Source organism: Poecilia latipinna, unplaced genomic scaffold (genome assembly GCF_001443285.1).
Source record: "Poecilia latipinna isolate Pla-1442-1.1 unplaced genomic scaffold, P_latipinna-1.0 Scaffold3, whole genome shotgun sequence".
Taxonomy (NCBI): Eukaryota; Metazoa; Chordata; class Actinopteri; order Cyprinodontiformes; family Poeciliidae; genus Poecilia; species Poecilia latipinna.
In genome coordinates this window covers 1,238,163-1,249,998 of record NW_015112619.1, presented here as the reverse complement: position 1 = coordinate 1,249,998, position 11,836 = coordinate 1,238,163, and the positions used below count along the sequence as shown (strand labels likewise).

General features: G+C 38.5%; 1 protein-coding gene across 4 annotated transcripts in view; it reads left to right on the top strand.

Annotated features, from left to right (window-relative positions):
- usp10 (ubiquitin specific peptidase 10) overlaps positions 1-5,042 on the top strand; it is a 25,018-nt gene extending 19,976 nt beyond the window's left edge. For all 4 annotated transcript variants that reach the window (XM_015050269.1, XM_015050195.1, XM_015050112.1 and 1 more), the window contains 5 exons: positions 1,568-1,748; positions 2,431-2,596; positions 3,536-3,680; positions 3,921-3,986; positions 4,723-5,042. In XM_015050269.1, coding sequence (XP_014905755.1) covers positions 1,568-1,748; positions 2,431-2,596; positions 3,536-3,680; positions 3,921-3,986; positions 4,723-4,910 — 746 coding nt within the window. In that variant the 3' untranslated portion in view covers positions 4,911-5,042. The remainder of the gene's footprint in view (positions 1-1,567; positions 1,749-2,430; positions 2,597-3,535; positions 3,681-3,920; positions 3,987-4,722) is intronic.
- Positions 5,043-11,836: the final 6,794 nt, after the last annotated feature.

Sequence of the window (11,836 nt, the reverse complement as noted above, 5' to 3'; positions counted from 1 at the left end):
AATAAGATATTTTTTTTTTCCTTTCCTAGTAACGTAAACAAGCAACACTTAGCCTGGCGGCGGGGCTAATAAAACATAGCGGGCCGCCAGGCTTATAATACACTGGGGGAAACCCTGAAATATTAAATGTAAAACACATGTCTGAGTCTTTTTTTTTTTTAGCAAAGAAAGGTTGTAAAGTTGCAGAAATGCTGTGCTGGATTTTCTTGCATCGTCTTGAAAAGTTGGTTAACAAATATAATTGATTTTTCAAGTTTTCCTAGTCACAATTAATATGGGGCAGGACAGAAAAATACTTGAATAGAATGTAATGTATATTTTATTGTTTGGAAATATTGTAATTTTATGAAAAATTACAAGTTGTTTTAGATTTTTAGCTTTGTTTTGCCATGTTTTATCATTTTGGGTTTTGAGTTACTGACCAAACATACGTAAAAATCCACACTAATTTAAAAATCTAATAAACGGTTTATACCTTTTTGGTGTAAACATTTTTAAAGGTTTCTGGAAGTATTGCAAATTTTAAAATGGTTCCAGTAAAAGTTTATTAAAATACCTCCACCTTCCAAAATAGAAAAAATGGTTTCTTACACCAGTCAGTAACCAACTGGAAAATTATGTAATTTATCCAGTCCCCCCTTTTTTTTTCTTGAAAGTGAGAGATTTTCTTCCAACCAAAGTTTCTGTACTTGCGCTTCATTATGCTTCTCCAACATGGAGGTTAGAAAGATGCTATGCAGATACAGCTGCAGTCTGGCAAAGCATGCTGCCTAAGTGCTCTGTTATTAGCAGTTACTAGCATTTTTACTCTGTTTATTCATTGATAATTAAGTTTCGGTGAAGTTCCAGTTATTCATCTGTGTACAATGTTTCTTGAAAAGGCTCCCCTACTTCAGCACTTTGCTTTGAACATGTTGCAGGTTCCAGCTTGTCTCTGCGTACCTCTCCTCTATCTGAGCACATGCAGGGGAGGTCACATTGTAAAATTGGTCTCTCACTTTGTCATTTAAAGGCTAAACAATGCTTGGACTGTAAAAGAAAACCCAAATTCATGAGATCAATCAAACAGTTCTGCAGGCTATAATTACTGAGGACTGGCTTTCCTAACAGGGCGTCACAGATTGCTAGGCTGGCATAATCATAGATTATAAACAAATTACAGGTATATAGGGGCTTATGTCATGGATAATTTTAAAAATACTTGATGAGGACCCAAAGTTTATGCCTGGGGTCAGATCAGAACATCCTTTTAGGAGCCGTATTCGTTTGAAAGAAAACTGAAATGAAAAAAGAAAGTAAGAATAAGAAAAAAGTGAGCTAGAGTTCTCTCATAGGGCATCCAAGCAAGGTTTATGGTTTCACTGCTCCTAAAGGCCACATTAGACTTCTTAGAAACTTCTTAGAAACCCAAGTTAACGCTGGGTTGGACGTTATAAGCTTGTTTTCTTTTACTGTTAACATTTAATCAGGTGCCTGGTTTGTAATATTTAGAATTCCCCTGTGGGGTATAATAAAGCATCTCTTATTCAGTGTTTTTTTTTTTTTTTTTTGCATCGTTTTCTTCCAGAAGCCCCCACACCCAATGGCCCAGAGTCGCAGCAAGGTGGTGAGGAAGATGGAGCCGAAAAGGAGGAAGAAGGGAGCGAGGACGAGTGGGAACAAGTGGGTCCCCGAAACAAGACTTCAGTCACACGTCAGGCTGACTTCGTCCGCACACCCATCACTGATATTTTTGGTGGACACATCAGGTACACGAACATGTTAAGAAGCTTTTCTAATGTCTCAAACTTCTGATCTGTGCTCTGTGGTCTGGATCTGTAGCATCCATGTTCTTTTTCACCTACACTCAAGGTGGTGTTACAAATTGCTTTGGCATCTCCAGCCTTTACTCTTAATCCTCCGTAGTTCTTTGTGGCGAGAAGTCTCGACAGCAAGACGTTAAGCTGCCCTCCACAAAACAAAAGTCTTAACTTTTGGACAAATTGGAAAGAGAAACTATCACTTTTGGCCACCCAAATGATATGTTCTGTGTAGTTCTGGTCTAACACATATTTTGTGCACTGTTTTACTATGTCTGAAAAGATTATTTTCTCAGAAACGGTTGTGTGGCCAAACAGAGACAGAATTCAGGAGGGGTTTTATCAGACATACTTTGCACACCAACGCAGCTTGGCTGCAATCCACGGGTCCTTTAACGCATCAGTGGGAGTAATTGGTTTGTCTTGAGTTGCTGCAACACTTATTAAACTACTATCCACAAAATGTCTAAGCCACTATTAAAAAAAAAATGTTTTACCTTATAAATACCAGTATTACAGGAAGCGTTTGCAGTTTTAAAATGTTTTAAAGAATATCCTGCTTTTAACATTTTCTACAACTAAACTTCAGTTATTTTGATGTAATGTGTGTCTTTTGGCATTTTCTTTACAGATCCGTGGTGTATCAGCAAAACTCTAAAGAGTCGGCCACCCTGCAGCCTTTCTTCACCCTGCAGCTCGACATCCAGTCTGAGAAGATCCGCACAGTTCAGGAAGCTCTTGAAACGTTGGTGGCCCGGGAGTCGGTCCAAGGCTACACCTCCAAAACCAAGCAAGAGGTAGATCCGCAATACTGTGGTTTATAAAACACTCAGTTGGACGTTGCAGTTGTACTTCAGTGACATCGAATCTCACAGGTTGTACAGATAAAGGGCACAAAAACATGTGCTGCTGTAGTTTTGGAAAGTTATGTTTTTTCCTGCCTTGAATTTAGTGATAAATTTGTTTAAAAACATCCAACAGCATATGGTGAGTTTTTGTGCTTGGAAGTCTCATGCATTCCATGAAAATTGACATTCCCAAACTAAGAAAAAAAACTTTGTAATTTGTTGGAGGGGGGGGGGGGAAACGTATAGGTTGTCAAAAATTGTAAATAAAAAAAATTATTTCCAAATCTACGGTATTGAGCTCAAGCTTTTGATAATAGTTCTAATAAATCAAGAAAGAACACAAAAAACTTTTCTCCTACTTCTGAGATTCTATGAAATGTGTTGCATTTATAAATTAAATGAGCTTTTATAAGGTGACTTTTCACCTGTGTATTTGTACTTAATGAGGCACTTGGAGGAAGGAATTTCCTTTTACATATTTTCTAGTTGCTTTAAGCCTTTATGGACCTCACAGGTATTGCTAAAAAAACATTAGTGCTTAACTAACTGATGGAGTGAACATCTGCATCACATCTGTTCACTGCACCACAGGCATCTTTATAGGCGTTTAAAGTTGTAAGTAGCAAATGATAAACTTTTGGATCATTTTGGACTTAAATAATTTGATCCACAACTTGCCTGTATTGGTACTTAAAAAAAACAACACAGCATTGAGTGATTTATGACTCCCTCCTCTTGTTCTGTACTTGAATCGTTTCTCTAAAACAAAAACAAAAATCATCTTATTCTCTTAAGCTAAGTATCCTAGCGTGCCTTTAAAACTCGGATATGTTTTTTGTGCTGTACATCATGTGACTCTTTCATCTCTTTCTTTGCGTTTGCGGTCAGATTGAGATCAGTCGGAGGGTAACGTTGGAAGAGCTGCCACCTGTGCTTGTGCTCCACCTCAAGCGATTTGTCTTTGAAAAGACTGGAGGCTGCCAGAAACTCACAAAGAACATTGATTACCCTGTTGACCTGGAAATCAGCAAAGGTATGAATGGACCGGCACTCTGCAAAGCTTCTGCTGACTTTAATGTTTCAGAGTTTAAGTTTTGCTTATTCAGAACGTTTCTATTTGGCCTCAAAGCTGCTGCTGCTGTTTTTATAGAGTTGTTCAACTTGAGCCACGAGGATAATACTGCAGCAGAGGCTGTATTTAATTGAGGTTTATGCAATTGTTTTAGCATCTTGGTCTAATCAGTAAATATGCCTGTATCAACTTTGCTTTCAGATCTCTTGTCCTCTGGAGTGCGGAGCAAAGTTTTGAAAGGCCAAAGAACTTACAGGCTCTTTGCAGGTTTGTTGGTTTTATTGTTTCGATCACATTGTTGTATTATTTGCAAAATATGTTTCTGTAAGTCACTGCTGGAGGCGATATTTACTCCCACCCTATATTAACAACGTTTAAGTGTTTTCAGCCCCCATATAACTGTTTGGAATCCTTCAAACAACAAATCCTGACAAGCTCATCATTAAGAGACACTGATTTCTCTGTATCAGCGTGAAAATGCACAAAGAGCAGAAGCTTCTTAAAGAGACAGAGGCCTAATTTCAAGGCGTTTCATTGTGAAGTCAAATTCCTTGACATGTATTATTCCTACAGCTTTTTTATGCAATTTCTAGATTGTTCTGCAAAATTATAGATAGCTGGAAAACACATACTACCCCTTTAAATGAAAATTAGTGGAAGTTGAGGACTGGATATTGAAATTGATAAAAAAAAAAAGTGTTTTGAATTGTGCAGCGCTATTAAAATATATCAACTCCTTTTTATTTCTATGAAAACTAAAAAAAAATTGTCAATAGTTGATTAAACTGAAGAGGTTTAAAAATTAGCATGTTAGATAATTTCTGATCTTTGTACGACTTACAATTACATCATTCAGTAATGCAAAGTATTTGTAAACTGTAGTTAATTGATGTATTTGCGCCACATCTGCTAGCAAAACATTTTTTCCTGCTTAAAAAAAAATAAAAATAAAACAAACACTTGAACTAATCAACTGAAACTTGGATCCTGATGTTTCCCACAGTTGTTTACCACCATGGAAACAGTGCGACAGGCGGCCATTACACCACTGATGTCTTCCACATTGGTCTTAACGGCTGGCTGCGCATCGACGACCAGGCGGTGAAGGTCATCAACCAGTACCAGGTGTTGAAACAGACGGCCGAGCGCACCGCCTACCTGCTGTACTACCGCCGCGTCGACCTGCTGTAGACACCCCTTCACATCCCCCCACACACACACAATACACACACACACACACACACACACACACACACACACACACACAAACATGTTCAAAATGCACTTGCTGACAATAAAGTGCTTCTGCATACAACACAAAAACACACCAAACTAATGAACAGGAACACTGCCCGACTTGTTCTCTTGCAAGATTTTCCTCTTCTTCCCTCCTGTCCCCGCTTTCCAGAGAACCAGCTTTTCCAACGCCTTTTTCCTTGTCCCCTCTTTTTTTTTTTTTTTTTTTATTCAGAAGAAGAGAAACAAGCTGCATTCACAAAGATTTCCCTGTGACTGCTCTCTTTTTTTTGTTCCCCACTGTTGTTTTTTTTTTTTTTTTTTGTCATCTTTTGTTTCACTTTTGAAGCAACAAGGAAGGACTGTTGAACAGACAGACGGGTGGGGGATGCAGGTTGGGGACCTGAGACTCTCCTTGGACTGAGCCCACAGCTTGGCTCTGATGGCGAACAGTGAACTCACACAGGAGGAACTATCAACCAGTACGCTGCGAGTGGACTGCAGGAGAAATTGTCTTCAAATAATCTTTTTTTTTTTTTTTTTTTTTTAAAGAAAATGACCTAAAATATCAGTGTTTGCCTTTTAGCAAAGGAGAACTGTCGGCCTAATGGTTTTGCAGCAGTTTCAAAGCTTGCTGTTTGCCCCTGTGCTTTGAAAAGGCCCAGCACCAGCAGTATCACCAGTCTCATTCCGCCCCTCCCCCCCCAACAACCAGATTGTGTTCTTCTTCAGCCACCACCACCTCCTCTTCCTCCTCTTCCATGTTCTCACTTTTATGATGCTTTTAAACCTAGGTACAACTTGAGCCATAAAAAGCAGAAAGGAATAAAAAAAAAAATGAGAGAGAGAGGTGGTGCTATGGATGGAAACAGCTTCCTTGTTTATGAATGATCCTTGTTATGGGATTTGGGTTTAGATTTAGAATATTGTTGAGAAGAATTTATTAATGCGCTTTAGAATTTAATAACAAATAAGCTTCTGTGCACAGAGAATAAACTGATGAATACAATGTGACAGGCAAATGCATATTTTACAAATATTTAGATTGAGATGTATTAAAAAGAGCAAATTTAAAACGAAGGAAAAACTGATCTGGTTGACAGAAAACAGTTCAGGTTCTGGTGGACTGTTGCCAGTTTTTAAACGCAGTTCCTGTTCTGGACAAGAAGCAAAAATGATCAAGACGGATTCCACTGCAAAACCTGCCCTGTTGACTTTTTTTTATTTTTTATTCCTTATGGGTTCTTTTTTATTTGCTTGTCAGAGGCATCCACTTGTGTGCTTGGTTTATACATGTAGTTTTGAGCCACACAAATGCTACTTTCCCCCTCAACTGTGTTGTTACTGGGGGCTCAGTGGCGTTTTTCCCTCTCCATGTACAACTCTTAACATCACATCTCTGAAGAGTCAAAGAAATCTGAGCTTTTTCTGGGGTTTTCTTTTTGGATTCTCCAGAGAATCAGCGAGTCGTGTTGGGAAATTTAGGACTACATAAATGCTAAGTTTTGAATAGAGATCTTGGTCATGCACACAAATGGAGATCGTGTTTTTTTTTTTTTTTTTTGTTTAAATATTTTTTGGCTCTGACTCATTTAACTGTGATTTTTTTTTGGTTTTGTTTTTTTTTGGCTTTACTAAAATGTTTTATTTTACTTTAATTTTTGTCATTAATTAGATGTTGTACTGCTCTTGCTCCTTTTAGAAAAAAAAATATGCTTGCATTTGGAATTGGTGTTTTCAGAGAAATTAAAGTCTAAAGCACAACAAATAAAAGAAATAATAGTTCTTTGCTTGATATTTATTTCCGTTTTTGTCTATTTTTTTATGATCTTCACTCCAAACCCATTTCATTCCAGCCACAAGTGTCATCTTCACAGACCAACACATCAATTTTTTTTTCATGATTCTGGAATCCAAATGTTTCTTCTGTCTCATCTAGACTTGGGTTTGGACATCCATCAGTCTGCTCATGAAAGGTATATGGGCCAGACTGTTTTGATGTTTTGCTGCAGGGTAGCATACATTTTCTGTCTTGCAGAGATGTGCATGTTTGAAATGAGTCACCATGCCCTTTCATCTAAAGATTACACTCTTTAGATTGACTAAATTTTAATGTTTCCAAAAGCCTTTTATTGGATTTTATTTCTGCTCTGCTCGATGTTGCGTTGTAGGTTAATGAAGTCAAACATTTCCAGGTAAACCAAAGGACAACATTATACTGCCCCTACTGCCTTCCATCAACTTTCTACTCTGACTTCCTTTCTTTTGCCTTGTCCATTCGAGGTCTTGTCTAGTCTAATTGCACACAGGAAGTGGCATGCTCTGTAAACGGTCGATCCATCTTTCACATAGTTCAGTTGTGCTGCTGGCTTTTATTTGTGCTGAAATTCGAACACTGTTTTGTGTATTAACCCTCTTTTTTTTTTTTTTAATTAAAAGAATGTGTCTCCATGGGAACGTGAATTGGACACCTTGAATTTTTTTTTGTTGTACACTTGTATCTTGGCTGGTTAAGAAATGTGCTGGAGAAAAGCGTCTTTTTTTTTTTTTTTTTTTTTTAAATGTCTGCTCTGAACACTTTAGTCTGCTGGGAACTGTTGGGATCTTCAACCAGAAACAAACACTGTTTATTTGAAGCCTTCAGCATTCTATTTTGTTTATTGTTCAATAAAAAAGCAGTAAGCTAATCAAGTGTAGTCTGAAGAGTACCTGGCTTTCTTACGACAGAAACCCTTCTGCAGCTTCTAGACCTTGGACTGGCCAACACAATGTGCACAATAAACCAAAATGTTCTAGATTCTTGGTCTACCGCACATCTTTAATTACCTTCCTCTTGTATGTCTGTGTGTAATTGTCCTTTGTTATACCTTCTCCTCCTGAAGTTGATCTGGCTGCCTCTCGGCCCGCAGTATTTGTTGAGGTTGTGGCTGAGCTCGGCTCGCTTTGCCGTAATGGGAAGCAGACCCACAACTGAAAAATTTGCAAAGTAAGGCATTTCTGTGCTACTATATTCCATAGTGGTATTACTTCCTTGCTATAGGTGTCCCCTAAAATAAAAGCACTCATTTTCTTTCGAGTCTACAGGCTTGGGAAGAAAATTGCATGTTGGACATGTCCAAGCCTCGTTGGATGCAACGACTTTTTCTTTCCTTCATATTTGTTTATTTTTTTCCCCTTATAGATGAAACATCCACTGGGATTTTAAACAAATGCATCACTTCTGATGGTATACTTGGATTGTTCCAGTTATGAGGAAATATTAACATGCAGGTGTAGTCCAGTACGTTTGATTAGAAACTTTTTTGATAAACCATTCTATAGATGCCTAAACCAGTGTTTCCTAACCCTGGTACTCAAAGCAGGCTGTCCTGAATGTATTAGGCGTTTCCCTCCTTTATGTGCCTGATTCAGCTGACTGCACTTCAGCAAACTGTGTGAAATTGTCTGTTAATCAGCCGTCAATTGAAATCAGCTGGGCTAAAGCAAAGAAACACATAAAACTAGCAGGGCAGTGTGCCTCCAGGACCAGGGCTGGGGAACACTGACCTAAACTCGAACGTGGCTGTGTTGAAAATTTTCCAATGAACAGCTCGTTAGCAGACCTTTGCCAAACTTGATGGCACGCTGAAGAGGTGTTTGAGCACAGATGTATCTGAAACCTGCAGGACGGTAAATCTACAGGACTAGATCAAGCACGGTAATGATGCCTTGACATTAAAGCAAATATTGGTAGTGTGGGTAGAGTCCCAAGTCCTGCAGAATGGAGTCAGCAGAGGGACACAGGAAGTTCTTCTCTGCCTTTGGACTTGATAAAACTGGACATACACCAGCAGATGACATGGTACCTATAATCTGATTCTGGAAACCTTCACACTGGACTTCAGGCAAGTTGGATTATGTAGTCCTCCCCTTCTTAAGACTCCCAAGATATTTTTTGGACCACTGTTTCTCCTCTACTTGTGCCATCTCTGGTGCAAAAGTGTCTCAACATGAGTAAAGCAGTATAGTAGTATAGTTATACTATAGTAGTTATAGTCCATGTGTTCAGTGAACCTGGCCAAAACTATTGAATGGCTTTGGTTTACAGTCCACAGTCATATTGATAAATAAAACTACCAGAAATATCATCTTTGTAATGAAGATTCATGTCTTTTTATTGGACATCGGCTAACAGTTTAGGAAGCAGAAATATGATTTTTGTGCAATTTTAAGCTTCAATTTCAGTTATTTTGACTGAGGTTGTGTACATGTGCCATGTAAAGACTGATTTTAGTTCTTCAGTCACACTGGTCAAACGTTTTTCTCACCCTCAATGGATTTGTTTTATTTAATCTGGACTTCTTATATTGTAAGCTTTTTATATTCACTTTTTTTTACTATACACTATATGTTTATATCCTGTAGTTGAAATTATTTACATGTGGCTCTCTTCGAGGTTTACTGATCTCTCAGTGTGGTTTTCCACTGAAAGTTAAGCGCAAACATTTGCAGATTAGGATTGTTGCGTTCAGGGTCGTTTTGAAGAGCAATTCAACCCCAAACAGCCCTTTATCACAAAACCACTCGTTCCACTCGCTGATCCAATCTCTTTTCCAAAGTTTTTAACCATTTGATTGTTGCAAACCTGCATGCCAGTACTGCCTGTAAACTTCCCTAATGGAAAGCTCTTTATGGTGGAGGTTGATCTATAAAACGGAGCATTCTGGATCCCAGCTTACTATGAAGTGCTAAATAAACAAGACGAAGCTTCAGTTGCGTAACCCTTCTAGTGTCTTCAGGGCAAAGTTGTGCGTTTCCATTTGGCCTGGATTGAATTATTTATCAGGTCTGATGGAGCTGAGAAATGAGTCACTGCTCTGAGGGGGGAAAAAAAGCACCATAAAATAAAGTTTTTAAACAACATTTTCAACAACTGCCAAAAACCTGCTAACTCAGGACTTTCATTTGCAAATTAAGGAATTTTAGAGCTAAACAACTAAATAGGTCTGGTTGTTAAGATATATTAACCAAATATCTAAACTGTTAACTTGTTACTGAAGTAATTTTTCTTGGACTTCTTACTTCCTCTGCATGGTCTGGTTATTTTCAATCGTGTCCTCCGTCAGTTAGAGGTATGCGCGACATTTTTCTGTCACCAGGTTCTTCGCAAGTGTTAAGCCCATCCAGCTCATATGCGTTTGGTTACTTCGGAGCATATTTTGGTTGGTATGCAGCCAGGCTGCTTTTAAAGACCAAATGTGGTTTGTTCTGACAAGAACTGGCTTTCAAAAGATGGCTTCACAAAAGAGGACAAAACATCTTCCATATTTTTTCAATTCCGTTTAAGACGGTAAATAAACATTCAAAAGAAAGCTTAGAAAATAGTACAAATGCTCTCATTTAAAATGCTTTTATAACATCCACTGTCAGGGGTGACGAAGATGCTGGTACTCGTTTCCAGCAGCCATTGGGCAAGAGGCTGAGTACACCCTGTCTGGTCACCAGTCCATCACAAGACAACCCACATGGACAGAGACGGTTGAGGACAAATTAGATCGATCTATCAGCCAAGCTTTCGGATTGTGTTAAAAATCACACATGCATAGAGAGAACAGGCAAACTCCATGAAGCAGGAACACAACCCAGGACCATCTCGCTGCAAGACAGCAGTGTGACAACAGCACATCTGTGCGGCCCGAGCCATGTGTAACTATATTTCTTGAAATTAACCATCTGGTTGTGGTTACTTACCCAACAAATTATGCCACCACTGCCTGCTAGCGTCTCCAAATGATGTTTAAAGAAAGCTGATGCGGCGTGCGCCACGATTTTGGCAGAGTCTGCATTGAAAGAAAAGGTTAGGCTTCAGTTTGCTGGCGGTCACCAGGACCGGGGGTGCTACTATAAAAGTCTGAGATGTTTTAAAAGGAAAGCAAACAGATGGTAGAGGAAAAATGTGAACTGTTGCGGTCACACATCTAATAGCCTTATGCAGGGAGTGACACGAAACTGGGTCATCTCCTCCCTTTTTTCTTCTGTCCAACTCTCCTTCTCTGTATCTTTGATCCATGTAAAGATCCTTGTCTTGTTTTATTTTCTTGCTAAGATTCCTTTTCCTCCATGTATCCTTCCAACGAGTTTAACACACAGTCAATTAAATCAGCTGCAGATATAATTTCCCCCCAATATTACTAACATTTATGAAAATAATTCAAAAGCAACATAACAAATTACTCCCTGTTTTTATTTTTATGCAAAAACCAAACTACAGAAGTTTATTATTCTTTGGCCATTTGATTCTCTTGTGCAGCAAATTACACACAGGAATGGTAGGAAAAAAATATAGGAAGAAAAAAAAATTCATAAGTTCAGGTGTTTTACCACACAAAAATGTATCCTACAACCACTGCATCTCTTGTGTTTAATGGTAATGGCATCACTGCTTCATTTGACATGAATCCCTCAGAGGATCTATGGCGTACTGTCAAGAGGACGATGGGAGACCAGAGCCAACAAAAGCAGAAGAACTGAAGCAACCTGGACTACTTCAACACAGCCACATGCCGACTGCCGCCACAAAACGATGCAGCAGTTCACACAGAGTATCTGAGTCTGTGCTCATACTTTTCAATAGGTCAATATTTCTGTATTAGAAATCCCTTTAATATTCAGCTGTAATCAAATTTTCTTGTAAACTCAATGTTACGATCATCTGTAAGCCAAAACTGGACAGCGATCAATTATTGAAAAACGTAATTCTGACTGTAGTAAATCCATTGGTTTGACTTAAAATTGAACTGAAATCAACAACTTGCTGAATCAATCTATCTATCTATCTATCTATCTATCTATCTATCTATCTATCTATCTATCTATCTATCTATCTATCTATCTATCTATCT